We start from the raw sequence: 27,848 nt of genomic DNA on the forward strand, positions 1-27,848 counted from the left end.
ACTCTTAAAACAGAAACAAATTAATTAATCTTTTTCTCTGCCCCCTTCTCTCTGCTGCTCCATGCCTCCTTCTCTGTCAATGCAGTTCTAACCTCTCAGAAGCTTCCTCCCCTTTGCCCTCAATATCTTCATTCTATAAACCCTCATCCTCTTACACACCTCAGTAGATGATCCATGACTACATCTTCTTTCTCCTTCCCCAATTCTACCACTTGCCATTCAGTAACCCAGAGCTTCCTCCCTCCCCCCACTCTCTCTCTCTCTCTCTGTGTGTGTGTGTGTGTGTCCACATGTGCACGGTTGATCTCCCTTTCACCTCAACTGTTGGGTTTCTGTTGCTGCTGGTACATGGCACAGCTATTGAAATGTTCACTGTCCCTTTCATGGAAAGGGCTTTGGGAATCTGCAGTCATTGCATGTGGAGAGAAGAGGGATGTACCACTTTTTGTGCTAGTTTATCAGTGGGGATAGAATCTGTAGTTCAGGTTTCAGTGCAGTCTGATGTCACATGTTAGATGATGAACGTATTACTCTGAGATGGACAGTGTAGGAGGATTTGGGAAATGGGGAGAATCACATCCACTCAAGCAAGAGCAATAAAGAAAGGGGGCATGCTTCAAAAGGGTAATGATGAGGTTGATCAGATGAAGGATTGTGCTACTCTGGCTTTAAGATGGTCCATCCATCCTAGTATCCTGATCCAGATGTAGCAACAAGTAGTAGATATCAGAACAACTCCTGTGAGCTAATCAAAGGAGAGGCAAGAAGATCATCTTGTTCAAGTTCTTCTGTTCAGGGAGGAGCCACATGGGAGTGGTTGGATTGCCCAACCGTGCAGGTGCCACTACATCCATCTCTTCTCAGATGCATGTATGGTTCTTCAGATGTGATTCCACCTCTCCCAGATGATTCCTGCATGTCTAGGTCACCAAAATAGAAGCCATAGTGAATCAGTCCTCAGCTGCCTCTTGCTACTGAACTATGCATGCTAGCTCTGTCAGCCTTTTGGTAGGTCCTTTCTCCTGTGGTCCATTCTAGTTTACGTTTATGAGCAGGAGGGGTGTTACTCTTACCTTGGAATACTCATGACATGAATTTTCTCACACAAGGAGAAATAGTATTTTAACTAAAGGTCTGTTGGAGAATTTAACACCCAGGCCTTAGCTAGACCTAAGGTTTATCCCAGGATTGGCCCAGGGTCATCCCTGTTCATGTAAATGACACACAGGGGATCCCAGGAGCAGGCAGGGACGACCCCGGGATGATCCCGGGATAAACCTTATGTCTAGCCAAGGCCTCAGACTGAATTTCTTATCACTCTGCCATATTTTGATACCAGTACTACAAGTAGTAATACTAGTAGTGGTATAGCATTTGAAATGTGCTGTTGAGTACATTAAAACAACTGAAATGTCCTTGCCTGAAAACTTACAAACCAAATAGAGATGATGCAAGAGAAAATAAATTAAAAGCTTTCATAAATTGTACCATCACAATTACAAATCAAAGATAGGTTGTTGTTTGCTAATAGAATTATAGCTGAGGAATACAAGTGAAAAAAAGAAGTCTTACATATTTTTTTTAGGGGAAGAGAGAAGTAGGAACCTCAATCCCAGAGTTTTGGCAATGTATTTGCACAGCTGATGCTAGTGTACCCACTGTGCCCATTCCTAGAGATTTTGCCATGGTCACACATGCCCTAATTACATCCTGTTTGGACTGCTGTAACATACTTTACATAGGGCTGCCTTTGAAAAGTGTCCAGAAACTTCAGCTGGTCCAGAATGCTGTGCCCAGACTGTTGACTGGGCCAGATAGAGGAAGTGTGTGATTCCCTTGTTACAGCAGCTTCACTGGCTACTGGTCTGTTTCTGGGCAGAATTCGAAGTGCTGGTTGTGACCAAAAAAAGTCTAATATAGCTTTGGACCAGGCTACCTTAAAGACCACCTTCTCGCAGAGGAGTCTGCCGGGTCTTAACATTTTCAGGGGAGGCCCTTCTCTTGGTCCCACCAGCATCGGAGCCACATTTAGTGGGGATGTGTGAGAGAGGCTTTTCAGTGACCCATCCCAGGCCCTGGAACTTCATGACAAGAGAGAATAAGTTGGCCTCCTTTCTGTTCTACTGGCAGGCAAATAGGGTTTTTTTATTCAGATGGGCCTTTGGCATTTAAGCTAGTTTGTTGCTGAAGGGGGCTTTAATTGGTTGGGTGCTGTCTATTTCTTTTGAGTTTTTATGGATCTGTCTTTATGTTTTAATTAATTTTTGTTTTTATTTGTTATTTTATTATTGTTAGCTGCCTTGAGCACCATTTTAGTAAAAAGGGAGTTATAAATTAAATAAATAAATACATACAATGGACATTAGAAGGAAGAGAATTCCAAGCACAGGGAGAAGTAGATGAAAAGGGCTAAAGATCAGAAACAGAAAGGGATAGTTGTGACTTAAACAAAAGACGATAACTACAAGAGCGAAGTGCATTATCTGAAGCATGATGACATTAAAGAAACTACATAAGGAGGGGCAAGACTATGAAGAACTGAAAAGTAGCAGCAGAAATATTAATAGAGAGACAAGTGAATTTTGGTGAGGATTTAAAAAACAAAAACCTATTTTAATGGGGACAAATTTGAGAAAGAATGAGAGAGGAGAGTAAAAACATTGCTATGACTATGAAACTAGAAAGAATGACAACTATGCTATTACCAATACTGAGAGGCGACGAAAGAAGGTTTAGGGAATAAGAGAATATTAGTTTTGCCTATCTTTATTTTAAGGTGTCACTAAGCAGAAATAGCAAAAAGGCAGTGATAGCAGACAGAACAGAAGGTGAAGGTGGGGAAACAGAAAGATGTTGAATGTCATTTGCATAAAGATGATACTTGAGACCAAACTGTTCTATCAATAATACAGAATTCCAAAGCCAGATCTGCATATACAGCCAAATAGGGTATATATGAGCTGGGAATTCTGGCAAAAATAATCCCATCGAGGTAAACACCAAAATCTCTTCACAGATTCATAGTAAGTAGAACAAGTAAGTAGAATATGAATGATCACCTAAATTAGATTAGATTTTAGTATCTCGGCCAAAACATCATGATAGTTACAAAATCACAATTTAAATGCATAATTGCAATATGATATGATGCGGAACCAAAGATCAAAAGATATCAAGTTCATCTTGCAGTAAAGTGTTCACTTCAGCTTTCAATAACTTACTGAATATTCTGCACAAAATTCCGTCTAATTTTGGCAGGACAGACAAAAATCTGCCATTTTGTATATGACATCAAGATCTGATCTGTCCTGCAAATGTCTGACTTAAGTGTGGAATCTGTGAACGGAATGGTTCATTCCTCACCTTTTGAAAGAGCCAACACAAGAAATGTAAGAAATGTTCAGTGCTGTACAGATGTGACTATACTGTATGCAGAAAGTTGGAGATATGCTCTTCTTATGCAGAATGTACTGGACATTCTTGGGGAATATCATGCTGCACAGATGCAGGGAGAGGAACAGGTGTGTTGTCTGTAAACACAAATATTTCTCTTCCTGCAGTGGAGTGGATCTTGGGTCCATCAAGCATAGAAATGTCAGAAAGCAAAGATGTGCTAGATGTGATAAATATGCAGGTGATAGTATTTAAGCCAATTAAGTACATGTAGTGTGTCAGCCACAGAGTCCACTCAGGTTCATACCTGTTCTTCTGTCAATTTTCTGGAGGCATCAGCCATTGACATGGGTTCTCCATGTAATTCCTGAGATGAAATTTCAGGCTGAGTCACACGATTGACATCCACATTTCATACAAATGGTTTAAAATATGCTCTCCGTAATAAGAACATTTGAATTGCCTCACTCAAATCATGGTGGCCATGGGTATAGACTCCATGTAGAAATTCTGATTCAAATCAGTACCTCTGATCAGTACCAATCTCCAGGGTGCAAGCCTGCCAGCCACTAAACAACATCATGTTGACTGTTTGAACTGGACATCGGTCTTGCTTTCACTTTGTCACACTCCTACTTGTTTTTAACAAATACTACGTTGGCGCTTTTAAAGACTGACTCTAAAGGATAATTCAAGCTTACTGACCCCACAAGGAGGCTGCAAAAATGCTTGTGTTTGATTACACCCACAATTGATCACCATACCTGCAATTTGTCTCTTAACAGATTGTTCTAACGTTATAATTCCCACACAGGAGCTGTTGAATAATGGATTTGCCATCCTCTTGGACTTAATTGACCTGAAAAGGTGAAGAGTCTCCATGGAAGTTGGCCCCCAGTAAAATAAAATTTCTGGTGATTGCTTAGCACCATGGAAAATTCAGTTAGAGTAGACTGGTTAGCTCTACAGTTGCCAGCTGTTACTTTCTCTTCTGTGCGAATCTCCATTCTCACACTACATTGATGATAAAATTGGATGCAAACAAGTTAGTACAAATAGGCTGTAAAACTTTAGATCTATACATGACCACTGCAAGCAGAGTTACAAACTGATACTGTGGCAATTAACATTGCAAATTCTGGTTTTAAAAAGGCATGCTCTTTATAGTGGGTGGAAAAACAATTAACGTCTTCCCTTTCCACTATTCAGTCTTATCTACACCAAGCAGGATATTCCATTATGAAAGTGGAGTGAAAGCAGTATATAAGAGGCAGGAGCCACACTACTGCTTTATAGCGGTATTGAAGTGCACTGACAACTGTTGGGGCCCATGACACATACCATATATCGATTTCATACTGCTTTCGTAGTGTTATATCCTGCTTGGTGTAGATGTGTCATGGACCCCAACAATTGTCAGTGCACTTCAGTACCACTATAAAGCAATAGTGTAGATCCTGCAGTGACCTTCAGTAACGCTATAAAGCAGTAGTGTGGCTCCTGCCTTTTATATACCACTTTCATAGTGGAATATCCTGCTTGGTGTAGATGAGTCTTTCGTGTTTTTAATCACAGCTGTGAATTCTTGAATGTATATGTGCACTCTCAGTATTGCCTCCCATCACCTTCACAAAGAGGCAGAAGAGTATGCAGGCTGATGACTCATGTACAAATATGCCACCAAAGTAGCCGATGTTTGAGAAACTGATATGTAAGTTATCTGATCTGAATATCTACTAATTGAATCAGAGAAGCAAAACAAAAACAAAGAGATAGTGAAAACATATTGAAAGAGCAATGGAGCAAAAGATATCCTATAAAAATGTTTAGCAGCTGAAAAAGATGCCAAAGGGCTCTTCTAGACAAGAGATTTATTGCATGCCCCTGATTGGCCACTCATGAAAGTTTGTGGGTATTTTAAATAACATTGAACAACCCGGATGCCTCCTGCATATCCCTTGGAAAATCCGTCATGAAATGAACCACTTTAAAGTAGTAACATCTGAAAAAAGCGGGATCTTCCACCACTAGATGGAAGTGCATCAATGGAACTGAATGGAGGGGAAGTGTTCAATTCAAACTGTGTGGTCGCCCCTCTTGATCCATGTAATTAAGTCCATAACAATCATGACAAAAAACAGGAAGCACAAACACCCTGGTAAGCAACACAATTTCCCTTTAAGTAAAGACAGCCAAAGTCTATGAAGAAAATGTTGCCAAAGTTGGTCACATGTTGCCATACTTGGTCACATGCTGCTGCACGAAAGGGTTTGGACCCAAGACCTGCTCCCTGCAAAGAACTTGTACCACTGAGCTATGGCTTTTCCCCTGTCTAGACAGAACATTTCATCATCCTTGGTGACTTTATTTTCATGCCTTGATTAGATGTGACAAATCTAAGCTATGAGAAGAAAGAAACAAAGACAAGAGGAGATCATTTCTATTCAAATGGGAACTAGTCAATCTAAGAAGAGGCTGATTAGAGAAGAAAGAGATAAATGCCTTAAGAGGAATTTGATTTGTTGTGTCTTGGAGACACTACACATTGGATGAATGTTGCATTTGCAGAAAACCTTCACTTGCCATTGGGGCAATCCTTCAGACAGGAGACACAAGTATCCACGCTTTGAAAATAACCCAACTATGCTCACTTCTTCCCAATTTAAGATGAGCTCCAGCCCAAAATTGTGGAGGGTCACAAGAGGATATGAAATCAGAGGCCCTGTTCAGAAGACACCTTAAACCACAGTTGTAACCATGGTGGTTAAGCCAGAAAGCCAGGCTGTGTTCAGAAGACACCTTAAACCATATTTTTAACCACAGTGAGTAAGGCAAAAAGCCTTATTCACCATGGTTAAAGCCATAGTTTAAGGTGTCTTCTGAACACAGCCTGGCTTTCTGGCTTAACCACCGTGGTTAAAGCCATGGTTTAAGGTGTCTTCTGAACATGACCCGGCTTTCTTGCATAACCACCGTGGTTAAAGCCATAGTTTAAGGTGTCTTCTGAACACAACCCAGCTTTCTCGCATAACCACCGTGGTTAAAGCCATGGTTTAAGGTGTCTTCTGAACGGTGCCAGAGTGAGCCACACTTCATTCCATGCCTCTTGTCATGGGATGATTGCAAGGACTGTGTTTGTGCTGGAGTTTGTGAATGCAGCACACATCAGTAAATAGTTTCTGGAAGATGGGAGATTCTAATTACCCTTGATACTACTTGTAAAAATAGTTGGTGACAGGATAAAACTAGACATGCAAAATCAAGGCTATGTTACGGAGACTTCCACAATTGCTAGCCTTCAGATAAATTGGATAATCTGGATTGTATCAGGTTGGAGAAGGCTGGTGTTGGGAAAAGGAACAGTAAACAAGCCAAGTTTGTTTGATTTTTATATGAGAACAACTTTAAGAGGAAATACACAGAGATGCCTGAACAGTAGAGCCTAGCAGAGTGTCTAGTTTCAATGGACAGCTTTAACACAGTGCATTTTTTTCTGGGATGCTAGATTAACACAGGGCTCATCTACACCAAGTAGGATATTCCACTATGAAAGCGGTATATAAAAGGCAGGAGCCACACTACTGCTTTACAGCGATATCGAAGTGCACTGACAACTGTTGGGGCCCATTGAGATATACTGCTATATGCTGCTTGGTGTGGCTCCTGCCTTTTATATACAGCTTTCATAGTGGAATATCCTGCTTGGTGTAGATGAGCCCACAGTCTCAGTGAAAGGAAGGTTAGAAGAAAGGAGGTTAAACACAGTATGTAAAGTTCCAGGTAAATCAGCTTTGGGGTCAAGATGCACAGGTCCCATTCCTAGCTGTGCTATTTCCATATCTGTGCTTCAATTGCCCAGCTTTACAGAACCCTTTCAGTAAAAATGATGTTTTAGTTGTAACACAGTGCAATAATCTCCCTCCTTCCTCTCCTGCGGCTCACCCCTCTGTTTACCCTTCCATATCCTTCCTATTGACTACTACTATCCATATATCCCTAGGTTCATTGATGCATGAATCGGCTGTCCAGAAAACTACTGAAAGATACAATGATTCTGCAATTCCCTTACCTGCCTGTGTGTGGGGGTGGGGTAGTGGGGGTTTCTGAGTTTCCTCACTGCCCCAACGGAGAATTGCTGCCTGTATCCATCCATTCCCCATTATCCCTTCTTCATGGCTACTGTTCCAGTGCATACAGAGCCCTCTGGGTTTCTTCTGCATCAAGCAGCAAATCTAAAAGGCTCCTTGTTTTTTACACTTTTAATGCTGCATTGTTACATTTTTATTGTATTTTAATGTATTGTTTTAATGAATTTTAATTGTGCCTGTAAGCTGCCTTGAGTGCCATTTTTTGGTAGAAAGGCCAGGTACAAATTAAATCAATCAAGAAATACTAAATAATTGAGGGGATCACTTCTCTTACAAAACTGGGGCCTATGTGTAACCTGGCATTTTCATGTTCATTAACATGATTTGGCTGTATCATCTCCCTTGACAGTCTAATTCGTGCTTGCACCAGTACATGGAAAATCAGCACCCTGTGGATTCTGTGCCACAAAAATAACTCCACCCCCAAGGAAATTCAAATTCAGCAAGCTGAAGCTACAGGTTCTATGCATGAATGTTTTTGTGCAAAGTACAAGATTGTATGAACATTTGTATATCATTTTACTGAGGGGTTGTTTATGTTTTGGTGTGTATAATGGGCCCAAACAAGAAAAGCTTTGGGGTATTTGGAGGAGCAGAAGAAAAGGGGGGAGACCGGTACAGAATGATGCTGGACAGAGGGCAGCATGAGAGAAGGATGGAGAGTACATGAGAGTAGGATGGAGGAAAGTGACTCAGAAAGCTGCTGCTGCTGCTACACGGAGGCCTGATCCCTGCATTTTTGACAGCTGGCCAATGATAGGGTGCCAGTGGCAACCTGCTCACTTCCCAATCCCATGCCACCATTGCTTGCTCCCAGGACAGCACAGTCCTACTGTAAGGAGTAACCACAATGCTGGCTTCAACCACATGGATCAGTTGTTAATGGGGCAGCCATGCTGCAACAGTTCCTATGCCACTCTAGGTAATATGTGAAGCAGCATGGCTTAGAACTGCAAAAGTTCTGGGGGTAGCCAGAGACTAGCAGCATCCCAAGCGGTGTGGCTATTGGGTTCTGGTTGCAACACAACATTATAATTTCCAGAACTATTCTAGGTGAGCTGTCCATAATCTTCAGTGAACTGACTTTGATGTGCAACACAAAGGGAAGGTCCAGAGGGTGAGGAGTGAAATGTGGCTGCCTCATCTTGTCTAGGAGGTGGTTCACCATCAGCCTGCAACTGGCCAGAAACAAAGGCTCATCTCCGCCAGATCTTTGGACTGGTTGTGACCAAAGTGAGGTTGACACACCAGCATGTAGCGTGTTGATGGACAGCTCAGAAATGCAAAGGGATGAGAAGGAACAGGCAGCATTCTTAACTAATTGCCAAAGTGAAAGGAATACTGAGTGCACAAAGCACCGGAGGAGATCTGTTCAGTTGGCTCCCAACATAGGCTGGTCTCCAAGATTTACAGGTTTTCTGGACATCAGGTTCATGAGGGATCTTCCTGCTGAATGAGTGTCATCATCACCTGTATGTGTGCCTCCCTTTTTCTCTCTCGTCTTCTTCCTTCCCTGTTTTGAGCTCAGCTGTTTCCATCCTGTGCACCTCTGTCCAGTGACATCCACTTAACAAACCCCCAAAGTCCCTAATTGTCTAACCCCCATTTCCATTGGTCCGCAGCCTATCTCAGCTAATGCACTAGCTGGTCAAGCCCACCCTGAGCATCTTGTGTGATCTTCAGCCCACGCCTTGGCTCAGAGGAATGGCACATGGCCCATAGTCTGTCAATTTCATTTCTTTCTTTTCTACCTTAAGGACGCACCCATTTTTTGCACCAAGAGCCCACAATCCGGATCTCTCCCTTTAGAGCAATTTATACCAGAGCTATGAATGAGTCTCAACGTGTTCTCTGTGGATGCCTTTGCACTGTGCCGTGATGCATGCTGCATGCTCCTTTTGCATGCTTCTAGTCTTGCGCATTTGACAAAACCCTGCTCCTTTGAATGGTTGCGGTGCATTCTCCTTGGACCCCATCCCTTTATTGCTGCTATCTTGGAAAGACGGGATTTTTGTTTTGTTTTTCCTTTGTTTTACATTTTTTTTACTTTAATATATAGATGAACAATGAGCTCTTTGGGGAAAACTCTGTGGAAGTTAGGAAGAAGACCTTAAAAGGGATTCATTCAGGAGAGAAGAGATGGTATTGTATGAGATCTAGTGGGGCAGAGTATATGGAACTCAGATTAGGATTGTGGGAGGAGAGTAATCCATCAACCAAAGTTGGGCTCAAGTTTACTATTTCTGACAGAGCAGAACGGGAGCCTGCAAACTACCTTCAAGCTTTGCTACAAACAACATAAGCATATTCTTGTAGAGGTGTTTAGGGAATAATCATCAATTATGTCACTGGCCACACACACAAAAAAACCCTGGATAGTTTCACAAATCATTCGTAATCATGCACAATCCATGGTCATCAGTGTGCAGAAGTCATCAGGTTAAAGAAAAATGAGTAAAGAAAAATAATAAAAGATAAGTGACAATGGAATGTCCAATGGCTATTCAAATGATTGCAGCCAGGCGTTGATCCTCATGAGCCTGGGTGGGAGGAGACCTTAAACCATGAGGAATAGAGGAGATAGAGACCAAGTCCTTGAGCCTCAGAGTTCTCCCCAGGGCTCTTGCATTCCTCTGTGCATGATAAACTGGGAAGTGGGGGTTCGTCAGATGACATCCTTCTGCTTGGATTTCTACAGAGACTACTTCGTATGGACCTGCCTGTGGCAGACGACAATACAGTCCATTTCAATTCCACCCTCATGGCATTGATCCGGACTGCACTTGACATCAAGATTGCCAAAGGCAAGTGCAACCTCCACAGGCCCAGCAAGAGAGGGCAGCTTAGAATAGAGAATTCTAGGGAAAGGAGACGGAATATAGCAAAGCACATCCTAAGTGATGATAGCACCTGTGAGTATGGAACACGTTAAACTGAAATGGGGAGACAAATGGCTCTGCAGAGGCCACATACATCCTATACACAGAAGAGTGGTGGAGAGCAGGTATTTTGGCTTTCAGATTGCCCAACTATTCAAATACTAGCCTCTGCTAGGAGATGGTGCCCCTGTTAAAGACCCATCGGAAAGAGAGCCTATTGCTTTAAGGATATGGATCTTTTCGGTGTAAGGGGTTAGATGATGAAATGTGCTTCCCATTGTCAAAAACTTCAAGGCCCCTTGTCTCCTGACTCTCCTGGATTGGAGTCCTGCTTCAGCTTTTTGCTGTAGAAGCTATCTTTGTCAGAGTGCTTCTGCACCTCTCAGTAAGACTTCTGCTTGCATGTAGAAAAATGTCAGGGTCCCTTCTGACACACTGGCTTTCTATGTACAGAGGTATTTTGAGACAGGGAACACAAAATCTCTCACGATGTGAAGTGTTACAGTTTTTGAAGACTCAACTACATTGTTGTTGTTGTTGTTGTTGTTGTTGTTAAAATATGGTTATCAACAGCATCTTTTTTAAAAAAAATGGCTTTCAGTATTGAACAATCCAAGTGAAAGGGATTAAATAAAAATTTAATATTTCCTGGGGAAGAGGTGGTTATCAGATTCCCAAGTGTCTGTTAGTAATGTCTCAATTCCTGGCTTCTAGGGGGGGCTGACAAACAGCAGATGGATGCAGAGCTGAGGAAGGAGATGATGGCAATTTGGCCCAACCTCTCACAGAAAACTCTGGATCTCCTGGTCACCCCTCATAAATGTAAGCATTACTTTTTACTGTTCCTACCAATTACAACCTTTCTGTCATGCTGAGTTTATGCAGATATCCACATGTTAATACTCACATTTACTATTGCAGTGCCATCTGCCTAATGGAGAGAACTGTACTATTTCCACATTAATGTATGCTTGTTTTCTGTAACTCTAAATCCACCATTTAGTTTTGTAGGAAAAAATGTCTCTGGGGCAGTGGACACCACTGGTGAGAGTGGATGCATGGAGTCCATGGCCACATGTTGCTTACCCAGGTTCTAGAATATTCTCCCTACTTGGACTCTACTCTGTGGGAGAGTAGAAAAAGAGCCTAAACTCTGAAACTGCAGCCCTTTCTACGCCTAAGGATTATCCAAGGAAAATGGAGGGATCGTCCCTGCCTGCTCCCGGGATCCCCTGTGTGTCATTTGCATGCACAGGGATGATCCTGGGACAATCCCTGGAAAAAAGGCAGGTGTAGAAATGGCCTATGAGATCTTTCTGGATAAATTAACTTCCACACTGCTTCCTGCTCACTCAGTTGGGCAGGCTGACAGCTCTCTTAAGGGAGGAACCCAGACAACTCTAGTGCTATCGCAAAGAGTAAAGGTGTGGTAATGAACCAGAATGTATGGAAGCCATTTTCCTGTGTCACTACTGATCACTGCCCCTTACGACTTCAGGAAAATAGCTCCCAAATGGAGCCCATATGAGACCATGTTCCATGATAACATATCATGCAGTGGTTGATAGCAGCAGTTTGAATTTGTGAACTTCCTCTGAGATTTTTACCTGGGCTCCCACTCCAAATGGCTATGATGGACTGAGCCCTTTTGCACATGCCCAGTTGTAGAGAGTGCCCCTTCCTCAGGTCAAGAAATCTGAGCCTGAATTAGAGGCTAAAGAGAATGCTAAGCTGGAGCAAGTTTTTTTTTAAAAAAAATCTTTCTGTTTTTCTCTTGCTGCAGCGACTGATCTGACAGTGGGCAAAATCTATGCAGCCATGATGATCATGGAATATTATCGCCAAAGTAAGGCCAAGAAGTTGCAGGCCATGCGGGAGGAGCAGGTATGTGAGGCTGTAAAACATGATTTGGGAAAAGAGTCTCAGTTCTCAGTTCTGAGATTTTTTATGAATCTTTTGCCTGTTCTGTAAATTTGGTTTCCACCAACTTCTGAATGCATATGTTTCAAGAAAGAAAGGGCGGGGGAATTACAATTTAAAAGCTGAGATTCTTTCTACAAGTGGGTCAGTCTAGTCCTAAGTAACTGGTGTGTGTGTGTGTGTGTGTGTGTGTGTGTGTGTGTGTGTGTGTTATTTACTACAATTAATACAGTATCTCTGAAGTATAACACCTCTGAGACAATTTCACAATGGACCATATCACACAGTCCTACAAAATTGGAGGGAAACCTTCATCACATTTATCATGAAAATCCATAGCAACTGCCTTTTTCAATATTGCAATAGAGCAACATCTTTAGAGTAGCAGTGTGGTCTTCCAAATATATCAGTGCTATGCATTTGCCATGTAGCCTCATCTTCAAGTCACATGTGCACAACAGAAATAATGTATATTCAATCTGTACTTCTTTAGAGATGCCTTGGCCCGTCTCCCCAGAAGACATATTGCTTTCCCTCTTCCATAAATATGATTGGTCAGGACCATTCACAGTAGAAATGAAATTTGCAAAGCTGGAAGCGGAGTTCTTCAAGACAGGCCCCAGCCAATTATCTGCCCTTATTTCTTTTACACCTTCATGGAACTAATTTATATTTGGAAAGGGATGAAAGGAAAGCAGAAATGAACTGGAGCACCATTCCTGCAGGCTTCATTGTTGTCAGGGCTGGTCATGGTCAGCAGACTGAGTGAGCCAGGAACCAGGAGCCATGGGACAAGACAAGAGTCAGGACCAAAAGGCAAACCAGAAGGCAGAGTTGGTGAACAAGCCGGAAGCCAGGACTAAAGAGCAAGTGAGGACCAGAGGACAAATCCAGAGTCAGGATGGAGGGAATAGTCAGAAGTCAAGAACAAAGGGCAAGTCAGGACTGAAGGACAAACCAGGAGGCTGGATAATAAAGTAACCCAGGATACAGGAACATGCTGGAATTCAGGGAGACCATGTCACTCCAGCAAGGCTTAGCTGGAACAGGGAGCCCTTTATACTCCTTCCTGCCCAGAAAGATGCAGTGGTCTGCCTGAAAAGGCAGAGAGCATAATCACATGGGGGGAATTGCGTTTCCTTACCATCATTTCTCCGCCTACGCATTTGTCCCTCATTACTTCCTCTTTTGAAAGAGGAAGTAAACAATGTGAATGTGGCCCATTCAGTATGCCGCTTTGATCACACTGCTTCTCCAGCACACAGCAGGAGATAGTGGCAACTTCTGCCTTTAAAATAAGTTGGACTTACTGGGGTGTTTTTTTGTGGCGCAAAGAAGGCTAGAAAGGACAGGAGACGTGCGGGAGGCAGACGATGTTGTGAGAGGGACCCGTGAAAATCTGTGAGTGCCCAGAAACAAGCGTGCAATAAAACGCTCGTGTGATGGAGCTCAGAGTCAGTCCAGAAGCTACTGCCTAAAGTTCAGTGATGCAGCACATGGGAGAGCTGCATACTGGTCCTGCAGCTCCTGACAATTTTGTAAGTTCAGGGTAGAGTTGCCACACTGCACATATATTGCTATCCAGAGGCTTTGGATGATTGATGCATGATGTGTGCACATCTCCTAATATCCCGACTAAACAGACCTAATTGCTTTCTTTATAAGTGAGCCATTTTGTTTTTTCAACTCACTTGCTCTGTAGTTTCTGGCTCTGTTTGTCAAGCCTACAAAGCCATGCTTGAATTATTTTCCTTTTGAGGTGGTGTTGAAATGATGACATTCTAGGTATGTGCATGAAGGCCCCTCTGGCATTTTTTCTCACTTTTCAGTTTGTCCCTTGTTAGCCCTGTGCTTTTTTTTATTGTTGTGTACACACAATAAATAATTTTGATGTAGTGAGCATCAAAGGCAAGGAGCAGGGAGAATCTTGAGATGGTTGTGAAGGAGCTAGGCTATGCAAAGACAGAAATAATCCATGCCTCCCTCCCCTGCCCAGGAAAAGAAAAGAAAAGAAGAAAGAATTGATCATAAGAAAGTAATGAGGTGTCCATAGTGAATGTGTGGATAAGTAACAATTCAGCTTATGCCCCCTGCCCCCACTAAAAATAAAATATTCTCTGGAATGTCTGCATTGACGGAACACATTTATTTGAGAGGTGGTAAACATCAGTTATGAGTAAGTCTCATTATGCTCAGGGATCTTACTCCCTATAACTGTGTCTTTAGGACTACAACGCTGGCAACCTTAAACCTTTAGAACCTTTTGGTTTAATCAGTGTTACAAACATTGGATATAATTTAGGTATTGATGGGTACAAGTTTTTCTTTGATATGAACAGAACAATTGTTTTCTATTATTGAATTTCAATTATTTGATGTATAATGTGTGCCTCTGTAGTGGAATTCCAGTGTGTGTGTGTGTGTGTGTCTGCACATATATATTGTAGGTACCTTTATAGAATTTTGTGATAATTCTAGTGAGAAAAGAACTCCAAGAATGATGGAGGATAGAGTAATACATACAAATTCAGGTGGTGGTGGTTTTAAAGGAAGAAATTGCCAATAGGGAGGAGGAACAGGACTGTTGCCAAGACTAGAAAGATGTCACTAAATGTTTGCCCAAACATAACCATGGGATATTGTAGGAAAGTTAGTACTTCTTAAAGGAAATTCCAACTTTCACATAAAGGGGGGGGGGGGAGGAAATGCACATCCGTTATGGAATTCCTCAACATTTACTTGTTCACAGAAACCAAATGAAATTCATACAGATTTTCTTTTTGCAGTCTGTGAGCGGGGCCAGTACACAGAGGCCCTTTCTACACCTAAGGGTTATCCCAGGAAAATGGAAAGATAGTCCCTGCCTGCTCCCAGGATCCCCTATTTGGATGCACAGGAATGATCCAGGGATGATCCTGGGGGGAAAGGCAGGTGTAGAAACAGCCTCAGAGTGACTAAACTGACAGGCTAATGGAGAGCAAATGCATGGTGTGTCACTGACAGCTTCTCAAGTGGTCTGAACTTTGCTTGAGAAAAAGAGGCTATTTGACAGCTGCAGGTGTTTTTTTAAAGCTATCTTAAAACCAACCTCTCTATCATTCTGTGCTTTCCTGTAGAATCGGACACCACTTATGTTCCAGCGCATGGAACCGCCATCTCCATCCCAGGAGGGTGGCCAAGGACAGAATGCTCTCCCCTCCTCACAACTGGATCAAGGAGGCGGAATGTGAGTCTTACTTGATTCAGCTTCCCAGCATCCTGTATTCTAAGGAACATCTCCTCAGAGACTTAGAACACTCTGGATCAGACACCTGATGGAATTGTCAGCCCCATTCAACAGAAATCCAGGGAATGGTCATCTTATTGCCATATATAACCTTGGAACCCCCACCTGCAGCAGCATCTAATCCAGAACATTAGATCTTTTCTATTTACATATTTTTATCCGTCCCTTCAATGTAAGAAGAAATAATATCCCTAGTGGTACCTGAAACAACAAAAGGGAGCTCTGCTGATCTGCGCCATTCTGGAAATGAGCCTTTCTGCTAGTTTTCCATGCTTTTTTCAAGAACTGCTAGTTCCTGCTGCACTAGCAATCTGTTCTGCTAGCGCAACAGAACCAGAGGAAGTGCAACAGCAGTATAGGACACTGCCCTTTATTTTTTAAATATATCAATTTGAGTGTTTTCATTCGGATTTGATTTATCTGGTTACTCCCTTCCTTCTGCTTACTTTGCATTTATAGGAGTCCCTGGAACACAGCTCCTGGCTACAGTTTACTTTGCTGGGAAACTATTAAGCTCAGAATAGAATGGAACTTGCTTAATTTCCAGAGGAGGAAGGCGTTGTAGACTTGCATCCCCAAAATACAGTAGTGTTTCTCTATGTTACCTATCTGTGGCTGTGCAACAACTTTAGAGAATGATAGAGCTGGAAGGGATCTTGGAGGCTATCTAGTCCAACCCCCTGCTCAGAGCAGGATTTTGTTGGAGTCTGACTTTTCTGTCTATCTCCAGGAGCATGCAGGAAGGAGGAATGAAGGAAAGTGAGTCGTGGGTCACCCAACGAGCACAGGAGATGTTCCAGAAGACAGGGACTTGGAGCCCAGAGCGGGGGCGCCCAGAGGAGATACCAAATAGCCGGACCAATTCCCAGGTGGTTTGTGTGCCAGCAAGGTGTTTGGACTGGCACTTGCCTATCTCTCTTTCTCTCCCTCTCTCTCTCTGTTTTTCTCTTTTCCCTTCCTCAATCCATCCCCTTATAACCTGTTTAAAGCCCTCTCACTAGAATCCTGCCATGCCCTGAGAATTCAAGAATCACAGGACAGTTGCTAACACGGCCCAATTCATAGGACCAAATAGGTGAGGATGTGGGTTGAGCCACTGTGGGTTGAGTTCCTGCTTGAGGTGAGACATGAGTCAGACGCAGAGCAACCCACACTTACTGAACTATCGTGCAACCTACTTTAGGAATCTTTGGTAGCACAATAAATGTGAGCTGAGTTGCAACTTGTGCTTGTAGTGAAGCAATTGGAAGACCCTTCTGCAAGAAGCAGAACTCAGTTTGTGTTTGCTCATCTGGCCTTCTCACCATGCTACTTGGATCGTGTGAATTCACCTCACCTTAAAAAAAGAAATGTCACCCAAATTGTGGGGGCTCCACATGGCTAACATGGAGAAATATGAATGTCATATTCAGTGTCCATGTAGAGTTTCTCAAAAATATAGCTAGAACATGTACATAGTTGCAGTGATGCTCAAAACTATGTGCACAGTCTCCTTGGTGAAGAAAATGGGGGCAGATCCATCTCGCCATGTGCAATCACAATCTGCTAGCTTATTTCCAGAAGTATGTACTGATGTACCATGTTCTGTGGAGTCCAAAATAGTTTTAGGATCATGTTGCTGGCTTATTGGGATTGGGTTTTTCTTAACTACAATAAGGTTATCGATGCATCATGAAGGTACAATTATTACTTATACAATTATTTTATTGTTTCACACGTCATATGGAACACTGCTGGTGTCCTTTGGCAGTGAGGATACTGACACTTGGGTGCTTCCGGTCAAGGAGATAAAAAGAGCCAAGCTCTGGTGTTGTAAAATAATCTTTTCCTTTTTTATTATTCTTTAAGGAGTTCTTCAGTCTGCTCAACGCATTTCGGAAAATTATCCTTCATCAGGAGCTATGGGAAAAAGCACTTGACTGTGATTTCATGAACCTTAGCAAAATAGTCAAAACGATCAAAACAATAAAACCTTAATGTATAAGGAAGAAGTTCTGGGCTTGTTGGGCATCAGTTGTACCTAAAAAAGAAACTCCTCCTTCTATTCAGAAGCCAAGGTGGAAGGAGGAGTTTCTTTGAGATACAACAGATGCCCAACAAGCCCAGGATTTCTTTCTTTTACATTAAGATTTTATTGTTTTGATTGTTTTGACTATTTTGCTAAGGTTCGCGAAATCACAGTCAAATGTTTTTTTCCTCAGCTGCTGATGAAGGATAATTTTCCGAAACAGGTTAAGCAGATTGAAGAACTCATTAAAGAATACAAAATAATAAAGAAAACGATCATTTTACAGCAGCAGAGCTTGGCTGTTTCCCCCCTCTGTTTGGTGGTGCTGTTCTCCCTCTTTTGCACTTGCTTCCAGACAAGGCTTTTTATTGTGCAATCACCCTGCCTTATTCATGGAAATGTCTGGAGTGGGTCCAGACAATGTTGTCTTCAGTTTGTAACCCTCCTGTGTTTTCCCACTGCCTTTTCCATCTTTTAAAAAGAAAAAAGATGGAAAAGGTGTGGGCTGTTTTTCACCAGTGACAGCATCAGGGGAAAAGGTTATCCCCACCCACACCCCGCACTGCCCCAATCTGATATGTGGAGCCACACCACTGTTTTTAATTAAAATTTTAAACCAGTCATGAATTCACCATGCCACATATCATTTGACCTTTAGCTTGTGGGAGAACATGAGCGTTTCCACCACCCCCACCCCCACCCCAGGAAGAGAACAGGCAGCAACTAGGAACACCGCTATTCCCTCTCCTTTCATTGTATGCTTTTACAAATACCAGCAGTGGAGGGAGCTTTAGAAGAATTCACCCCTCCTGCTATGTCCCCCTGGAAACTCCAAGAAGTCCTTTGCAGCATGGAGCAGCAGTACAACAGACTGCAGATCCCGAAATCTAGCCTGCCCATTCCCAATGTAATGTGTTTCTGGCTTTGGGTGGGAAATAGGTATATAATAGCTTAAGTCAGAGAGATGGGATTCTGTATAGCACAAAAGCACTTAAACTACTAGAAATTAGCAATGGCCAGACACCAGAACAGCTAAGCTGTATTTCTGAGGTCTGTTGAGTCTCTTAAACTTTGGGCGGTTCGAAGTCTGTCTTCCCAGCTCCTCCAGATGTAGAAAGGAGTAGAGTGTCTTTCCATCTGGCTCCCCATGTGTCTTGACCCCATTGTCTGCCTTGCCTAATACAGTCTGTAGAGATGCGAGAGATGGCAAAGGATGGCTACTCGGACAGCGACCAGTACCTGCCCATGGAAGGACATGGACGGGCTGCCTCCATGCCACGGCTGCCTGCTGAAAACCAGGTGAGGGTTTTTTTATCTGACCCATTTGTGAACTTGAGGGCTGTGGTCACAATCCCTTCCCCTTTCTCCTGGGGTTGGCAGTAGGGCTCCCTGTCTCTCTCACACACATACACACACACAGCAAGGAGGCAGCGATGCTGGGCTTGGCTGTACTGATGCAACATGAAAGAATGTTTGAACCCTTCCACCTGAACTTTTTAGGGTTTATATTAGATAAGAACTGCACGCTCTTTCCAGGAACAATTTCTAGCATATTAGCATATGCCGGAGGCTTTGTTTTCACACAGGAAATGAAAACAGCACCTTCCCAGGCCTGAGCCAGATAAAGGTTTCACAAAAGTGTGGTGTGGTGTAGTGGCTAAGGTGTTGGACTGGGAGTTGGGAGAACCGGGTTCTAGGTCCCACTCGGCCATGAAAACCCACAGGGTGACTTTGGGCCAGTCACAGACTCTCAGCCCAAACTACCTCGCAGGGTTGTTGTTGTGAGGATAAAATGGAGAGGAGGGGGATTATGTACGCCGCCTTGGGTTCCTTGGAGGAAAAAAGGCGGGATATAAATGCAACAATAAATAAATAAATGGGCACCTGAACAAGCAACATGACATGATACCCATAAGCCATAGGGGAAGATGCAGCTCAGCATCTCCCCATTACGTGTAATATTGGTCTCAGTATCATATCAAAAGACAGCCCCACCCCCTTCATAGATAAGTAATAGTTCTTCTACTGCACCGCTTGAAAAGCAGTTTCTGACGCCAGCATATTTTCGATTATCTCTTTGGGAGAATGTAGGCCAAGCTATACCAAACTATGTTGTATTACAACCAGCTTAGCTCGCACCAATATATTGTTACTGGGGAAATCTATTTTCCCATGAGCTACTGTGAGGATTGCAGCTAAACTCAGATGGAACAGGGAAGACTGAGGGGGTGGGGGGTGGAGTAGGGTGGCAGATGATGTCATTATCCCTGCTAATCAAAATTTCCTGGCACTTCGACCCTGTGAGCCCTGGCTCCACTTTCACCACCGGAAGTGGATGTTCACTTGCATGATAAAAGGAAAAGTACAGTAGGTCTGCAGGCCTTTGCTACCACTCCAACTGAGATCATGGAGCCTCACCATAGTGCATGAACAGTCTGCAGGCCTTGGGTGCCTGGTACACATTGTTTTCAGCTTGCATCAGTAACAACTGCCCCAAAGTATCAGCATTTGCTGCAATCCACACATGTTGACTCTCTAGTACCTGTGCTAGCAGGCCAAGCTGGGTCCAGGGATGGGGAAGTAAAAGGTGACGGTGGGAGGGGGGACATGGGACGAGCCATTTCTTTTAAGGAACATAAAGCAATTGACATGTGGGTTGAGTAATGGAACAAATCCTACGCAAGGAGTCATCTGTGTGAACCAAGAAGGAGAAATGGCCCGTCTGTGTCAAGGGAAGAGGGAGGGAGTTCTGAGTTGGCATCTTATGCCATGCTTTCCTGGCAATGGAACAGATCTCCCAGTAAGACTTGGGGGGGTTGGAAATCCGGTTTCCCAAGATCTGGCCCTGGCACCACTGCTGTCCCATTGTAGTCCCACCCGTATTTGGTGCATGAGGGACAATCCCCTATTCCTGTCTTAGGTGACCTTGCTTTGAGGCACAATTTCTGCTACCATGTTGCTTTGACTGGGCTAGAATGTTGGCCCATGGAGGAGGGCTGTTTTGTTATGGGAGCCTTGTCCTCGCTCTTTGCTTTCCTGCCAGGGAGGGGAGGAAAAGGCTAAATGAAATGGGATGGTTACCTCTCCGTGGCCACTCACGGCACAGTGCCATCAAAGCAAAGGCCATGCCCTTCTGCAGCTATCGTCCAGCTAGTGACATTCGCTTCCTGATCTGGCATGAAGCATGCTTTATAGCAGCAAGACTTTCGGGGTTTGTGGGATGCAGTCCCAGCAGGCCAGTGTCGTGCAAGGTGGGAGTGGAGAGGGGATGATGGGTGGGGAGTGGGGATGAGTGCTCTTTGCTAAGCATGTGCCAAGCCGCCGTCGCTCTTAGCATGCTCCGCTGTGTAGCAGCATTTACTGCCGTACCAACAGGCTAAGCATATTCGTGTCTCTGTGTATATGTGTGCAAGTGAGAGCTTGGGCATAGAGTGACTTGAAGAAGGTATACATAATAGATAGGTTATCTGCAACATTTCTTGCATAAGTACACCTCTCAGTTCTGCCTAGCAGGGGCTAATTCTTCACTCAGCAGTTACAGCTTGTTGAAAACATCAGCTCTGGCCACCTGCTGGCAAAACACTGGCCTTATCTTTAAGGCAGTGGCATGTATATTGAAAGACCCTGCATCAGACTTCCCCATCTTGGTCCCCCACCCTCAATGTGTTGGATTTCAACTCCCATCATCCCCAATCAACACATTGTAGTCCAGCTCTTTGTGGGAGGTCACCAGATGGTTTAGCACCAAGGCTAAGCATCCTGTACAGCTCATTGGGTAAGCTGCACTTCATCCTAGTGTGTCCATTGGTCTTGGGTGTTCCCTACAGAGGGCACCTCAGTGTCATCAACACTGCATTGCCAACAAAGCAAGGACTTGGCAAGGGAGTAGCCCTTTGATTCAACGTTGTATATTATTACACCGAGGCAGTGGTTCTCAAACTGTGTCCCCAGTACAGATCTTGCAGTACAGATCTTCAGGGGAGTTCTTGTGGTCTTCTACGGTGCATACTCAGCCCAGGCAAGGGAGCCGAACCAAACTGGCAAGCATCATAGGTGCACTGAGTGCTCACCCTGGAATGGAAGACTCCCCAGAATCCTCTGCAATGTACAGGGGGCCCTTGTCAGTCGAGTCAATGTGGAAAGGGTTCTTTGAAGGTAGAAAGCTTGAGATCCATGGCTTTAAGTAAGGGATAGGTGACCAACCCATGCCATAGGTAGCAGGGCTTTCTGGTACATTTGGATAGGATATGGAGGGCCTGTGGGCCTGACTCTGGCATAGAATCAAGCCTGTACTTCTGCCTGGCTCTCCTGTGCTGTTCGGCTCCCGGCTCCCTGCTCAGCAGATGAGGCAAAACCATTCTAAGGCAATGGAAACTATTATTATGCACTGAAGAGTTCGTGGCACTGTCTTATGTTTTGCATCTGATTTGCGGTAGTACAATCACAAAAAACACTGGCCACCACTGTTTTATTAAAGAAATCTTGGGCTTCCTCGCTGCCAAATACTTGCCTGCTGTGCCTGTTTGCTGTGGCATTGGACTATTAAGTCCTGCTGGGCAGTCTTGATCCAGCACCAGCAAAACCAGCTCTTAGACTCTAGGACCTAGAGGGTGATTTAAGATGCAAGTGCATTGATTTCAGCACAGCTGTGATCGTGGGGCAACAGGGCAGAAAAAAAGGGCAGGTCTGTTTGTGACAAAAGAAGTGAATGATGTTGGTTCTCTTTTACCCTTTTGCATGAGCTTTGCGTCTGATGATCAAACCTCAAAGTGACAGAGGGAGTTAAAGGGGGATGAACCTGCTAAATGCTGCACAGCTACAGCCCAAAGTAAGGACAAGCTAGGACTTCCCAGAGCCTTCCATCTCTGTCCCTGTCTCCAGCTCTTCTGACTGGAGATGTGGGTGTGGCCTAGGAGATGTGGTCAACAGGAAGTGGTTGGAACGCTATCTAATTCCTCCCCTGAAATAAACAATGCTGTCTTCATCCTCCTGTTCTACTGTTCCATCTCTCTCAGCCAGAAACCAACCAACCAACCAACCCCTTTTATAGTTATGTTAAATCAGGCATAGCCGTCTCTGTTCCTATGGATCAGAGGCAGGCCTTAGTGGTTTTGAACAAAGTCATGTAACACTTTGTGATAACCACCATGCAGCCTGTACTTTGTCTTTCCCACTTTCTATTCCTGGACATGCATCCATGCTCATGGATGCATGCACCTTTCTGGTCACGGTGCTCTCATGATGATGCTTTTGCTATGAGAATTCTGCATCCCATGTGTAGCACTGCCTTTTCTCTTGATGCTGCCCCTATCTTCCTACTTCCCCTTCCCACTGCAAAATGAACTCTCAGGTTGTACCCAGATGGCAGCTTCTTGTGCTTGTGCCTTTATCCCAGTACCATAGCATTCAACCAGGAGGAAGGGTTTGCCAGGAGCTACCTTTCCTACTAGGTAGGAACTTTTCCTATGATGCACCTTTCCTTCTAGGCCACCTGACTCCATTCCCCACCACCACCCGTCCCTGGGCTTAACTCCACGTTCTGGCCATGCATACTTCATGGCTTGTGCTGGCTCTCCACCAATGTGGGGTCTGTCCCTGCTGCAATATTGCCTGCCAGTACCCAGCCTTTCATTGATTCCTCTCTAGACCAGGGATGGGAAACGTGTGGCCCTCCAGATGCCGTCGGACTTCATATCCCATCAGTCCTAGGCAACATAGCTAATGATGAGGGATGATGGGAGTTGCAGTGCAGTGGAGGGCCACATGTTCCCCATTCCTGCCTTAGACACATTCCATACTTGGCTCCTAAGCAAACGGGGGCTGGAGAAGTGATAGGAAGGGAAAACGTCAAACAATCCTGTCCTTCAGATGGCTGGGGTGAGTCCTGGAGTCATATTGATGTTTGGGTCTGTTTGAGGAAGACTAGAGGAAAAGGAATTGCCAGTTCTCCCAAGAGAGTCAGACATTAGGATCAGACCTTATAACTAAGGGTTGACTCATCATTTGCTCCAGTGACAGGATGCATGGAAAAGTTATATGGAAACTGGTTATTATCATACTTTTGAGAGGACTGGAGGGGCTGAATGAGCAAGATCTCAGACATCTGTCAAGTTTTTATTATTATTTTTATTTCAATTTTTTACTCTGCCTTTTGTTCGAGGGGGGGCCCAGAGTGTCTTTGTTTATGAATTCTCTCCCCTCTCCATGACCAAGTTACAAGGGTCACCAGTTACTATATAACTTTTTCATATACCTGTGCTAAGTGGGATTGTTGTTGAAAGGTGTTGCCACAAGTAACCATGGAAGAGGCTGTCGTTTCCTCCACTTGTTGCTACTTGGGCCTACTGCGGTATCCACTGGAATATGAGCAGGCAGAAAAGGAGGCAGTAAGGGAGCCCAGACATGTCTTCTCACTAGTTCATAATAGCGCAATAGGGCACAAGAAGGGCTTTCCCATGTAGGTGCTAGTGCTAGAAAGGAAAAGCATTCCTTTGACTTAGCTCTTACCTTATTATCTCTCTCTCTCAAATGGTCTCACGTTGCCTTGGGACCCCATCGTCTCTCTGTTGGGATGATGCCCCTTTAAAGCACTTGAGATGATCTAGGTTGGGGCAGGGATTCTGTCATTTGGTCCTATTGGCCACCGCAACGTTTAAAAGAGCGCTTCAAGCTTCCTTGCCTATAACAGTCCCCAGTCCAGGGTCAGCAGTACCCTGAAGCTCCCACTTTAGAACGCTTCCAATGCTTCCTTAGAAGTCTTAGCCCCAAGCGATGAAAAGTGCCTACAGAGTTACTTGCAGGTTGAGGCTGCTGGACAAGAATGCCATGCCTACACTGGAGTGAATCCCTTCCTGTCAATTAAAGGGTGGGGGGTTGCCTCCTATTTTGGAGAGACATAGGCCTAAAACAAGGCCTTCTGGGAATGCTAGTTAGTGTTTGAGGGCACTTTCACATGTTAGCCTGTTCACACAATGGCAACAGAAAAACAAAAAGTGCTTCATTAAATAGGGGGCCTGAAAGATACCAGTTTGACCACCTGAGATAAATCTATTCCCATGCACAGACACATATAGATACAGGAGTGGGAGAGGGGGAATGTGTTCTACTTTACAATCCTCTGTCTGAAGGGCCGCCAAGTCCAAATCCAGCTTAATGATAAAGAACCACAAGAAGGGAAGAACAGCAGCAGCCCTGACCCTGGAAAGCAGGTGTGCAGTTACCTAGGTCACATTCTTCACAGCCGGGAAATGCATTGTATTTCTATTTAAAGGTTAATATGTATATTTTCTAAATTTGCCTCTATACATATAAATTAACATTATGCAAATTCATGGCACCCTTTCTCCTTTTGGGGGGGATGCATTCCCTCTCTTTTGCTGATGCATGTGGCCACCCTATACAGGTGTAACAGCCTTTCTCTCTATCCAAGGCATAGAGTGAATGCCTATAGTTCTGATAGTCGAAGCAGCTTTTATATCAGTCGGAGACACTGCACGCATCAAGACACTGAATGACCCCTGTTTCCACAGTCACTTCTCCAGCCACAAGTTTCTCTGTTCAAGAGAAAATACCCATGGCAGCAGTGCCTGCCAGCCTCGCTTAATTGATGAAAAAGGCAGCACAGTAATTCATGTCCCACTCATTACTATTCTTCCGCAGAACAATCTTAGCGCTATTGTCAACATTACGCTGTTCTCATTATGCTTCAGAGTTAACATACAAAGAATCTGCCAAGTGCTGCTCCCACGGGATTTTTGCATGGAATTTCCCTACCTTGGAACTCCGGACACCTTAGCTATCTCCAGGTTACTTCTCCGCTTCTCCACTGGCCAACCCTGCTCAGGGCTTCCCCTGCAGTTCCACCTTACCTGAAGCCAGGCCCGCCTTGCTCTCCCTCCCATGGGTTGGGTTGGCAAGGCCAGAACAGAGGAAATGTGGGAGTCCAGCAAATCAGGAAGAGCAGCTCCGTGTGCAGGGGCGGCTGTCCCGGTTTGGGCCGTGCACAATGTTGCAGCTTTTAACAGTGGCTGAGGTTTCCAATGGCTGGGGCTTGTTGCCGCATGTTTGGGGGAAGGTGTGGGGCCTTGCTGTTGTCTCTGCTGCTCTGCTCAGCTCAGCTCATCCCTTCGGAGAACTGGCTGTCCCTTTGTGGTGTCTATCTTTGTCTGTCATGGTTGCCAGTAACAACCATTTATCTGAGGAGACGAGCTTCCAGCGCTGGTCTGGACTGGCCTTATGCATAAGTGACCGACATTAACCTGATTGTTCTCTCCTGACGCTCCTCCCCTCAACCCTTTACCACATTCTGGTCCCTCCCCACCCAACCCCCTTGGTCCTTTATCTTCCTTTGCCTTTATATTTATTTCCTTCTCTCTCTCTCTTTCCCGTTTCTGTGTGCACCGTCTTGTATGGCTGCGACAGAGGAGGAAGGCGCGACCGCGAGGGAATAATCTCAGTGTATGTACTGCAGCCTGGGCTCCTGGCTCTGTGCGCTCGCCGCCTCCAGTTCCCTCCCCCGGGGCTCCTCAGAATAGCCAGCTGCCAACTCTATGTGTCTCCCTATCCTCATGCACCCTTCTCTCTCTTCCTTCCCCCCCCCCTCTCTCTCAGATCCATATTATGTCCTCCCCAATTGCTTTTGCCACATTAAATGCTGTACAGGCAAAGTCTTTCTCTCTGGCCCATTGCCTTCATGAGATTGTCTCCTTCATTCACTTTTTCACCACCCCTTCCCTCTGCTGCCCACTCTCTCTGCTTCTAAGCCACGCACTGTTTCCTACACTCCCGCCTCCCTTGTCTGCCATGTGAGTTAGTTTCAATGGGCACTCAGCAGTTGTCTAAGCACTCCAGCCCAGTGGCAGGCTGAGTTTTTGGTCAACACTCTAACGAAGGCTCATCCTTTGGCCAACGGAGCCTTTACGGCAGATGAAGTTTTGGTTCCCCCTTCCTCCCTGTTTATTTTTCCTTCTGCAGGCATAGCTCTGTGTCCTCCCACAATCCCACAGACGTCCTAACCATGGTACTACTCCTTTTGCTGCCATTCTCCTTCAGCTGAGGGCACAAAGGAGCCAACCACTTCCCCAACCCAGTCCTATTACTCCCCTTATGAATAACCCTTTTGCTGTTGGTCAACTGTGTCCTCCTGTGGCATCTTCAAGACTTTGTGGACTAGAGCCCATCCGACACATATTCAAGTAGTGGCTGTGTGTAGACAAGCACACAAACTCAATCCTCTACCCAATTACCTGGGATTAAACCCCATTGAACTCAATGGGACTTACTTCTGAGTAGACATGCATAGGCTTGTTAGTCTTTAAGGTGCCACAGGAGTCCTAGTTGTTTCTTCTGCAATTAGATGTCCATTCAGTTATTTCCATTTGCCATCTGGTTGGCGGGGTTGGGGTGGTCTGGGGAGACGTCTTCCTCAAACTAGTTCATTTACCCCTCCACCAAAGCCAGCATGCTCCTCTCTTTCTTCTCCAAGATTGCCTGCCCATATGCAGTAGTTGAATCAGATGTGCACTCAGCCAGGCCTTCCAGACCCACCTGCTCAGTAGTGAGCCACTGGACTAGGCTTTGTTTCTTCATTTGCTGCAAAAGTGCTCATATACTGAACTGAGAGCGTTGGGGCACCTGGGAAGCTTCCCTCACTTCCTGGTATGAACTTTTGTACAAGGTGGAAATGGCCCTGCCCAAGAAAAGTGATGCAGCAGCATTGAGGGGTTTTTGTGTCCATATCTCTGCTTACCACATGTGAACTATGCAGCCCATGCTCAGCCTGCAATTCCCTGCATTTGCTAAATGCAGGGAATTGCATGGATGGCATGACCAGTAAGTCTCGGGCACACCTGAATGTGTGTATGTGAGACCCCAAAATAATTTTCTGCAGAAAGCCCTTGAAAGGGATAGAGTTCCTCCAGCCACCTCCAATCCTTTTGACTGTGGTTTGGTACAAAAGGAGGCATGCTCTTTGTAAAACTTTCCCTTTTGAATTAGAAATATCATTTCTTTGATTATCAGATATTAATTTTTATGCTAGATTGTCAGACACTAGCAGGATTTTTTTTTTAAAAAAATATGTTATTGTTAAGCTAAGCGGTTTTATAGCATTGCTTAGCTCTCTCCGGATGCTGGGTTCTCCATCTACAGAAGCTGTTATTGTAACTTCTATTAAAGAGGAGGCTTTTAAATTATTTTCAAAATGTAGTTCCCAT

The 27,848-nt window shown here is 44.4% G+C and overlaps 1 protein-coding gene across 1 annotated transcript in view; it reads left to right on the top strand.

The window, feature by feature from the left end:
• The window catches only part of CACNA1A (calcium voltage-gated channel subunit alpha1 A), a 123,855-nt gene that overhangs the window by 69,678 nt on the left and 26,329 nt on the right, over positions 1-27,848 (top strand). The window contains exons 28-34 of the mRNA XM_063120511.1: positions 10,240-10,345; positions 11,135-11,242; positions 12,204-12,304; positions 15,457-15,566; positions 16,357-16,495; positions 18,820-18,933; positions 26,056-26,091. Of these exons, the coding sequence (XP_062976581.1) occupies positions 10,240-10,345; positions 11,135-11,242; positions 12,204-12,304; positions 15,457-15,566; positions 16,357-16,495; positions 18,820-18,933; positions 26,056-26,091 (714 nt within the window). The remainder of the gene's footprint in view (positions 1-10,239; positions 10,346-11,134; positions 11,243-12,203; positions 12,305-15,456; positions 15,567-16,356; positions 16,496-18,819; positions 18,934-26,055; positions 26,092-27,848) is intronic.

The sequence above is a fragment of the Elgaria multicarinata genome, chromosome 3, assembly GCF_023053635.1.
Source record: "Elgaria multicarinata webbii isolate HBS135686 ecotype San Diego chromosome 3, rElgMul1.1.pri, whole genome shotgun sequence".
Lineage (NCBI taxonomy): Eukaryota > Metazoa > Chordata > Lepidosauria > Squamata > Anguidae > Elgaria > Elgaria multicarinata.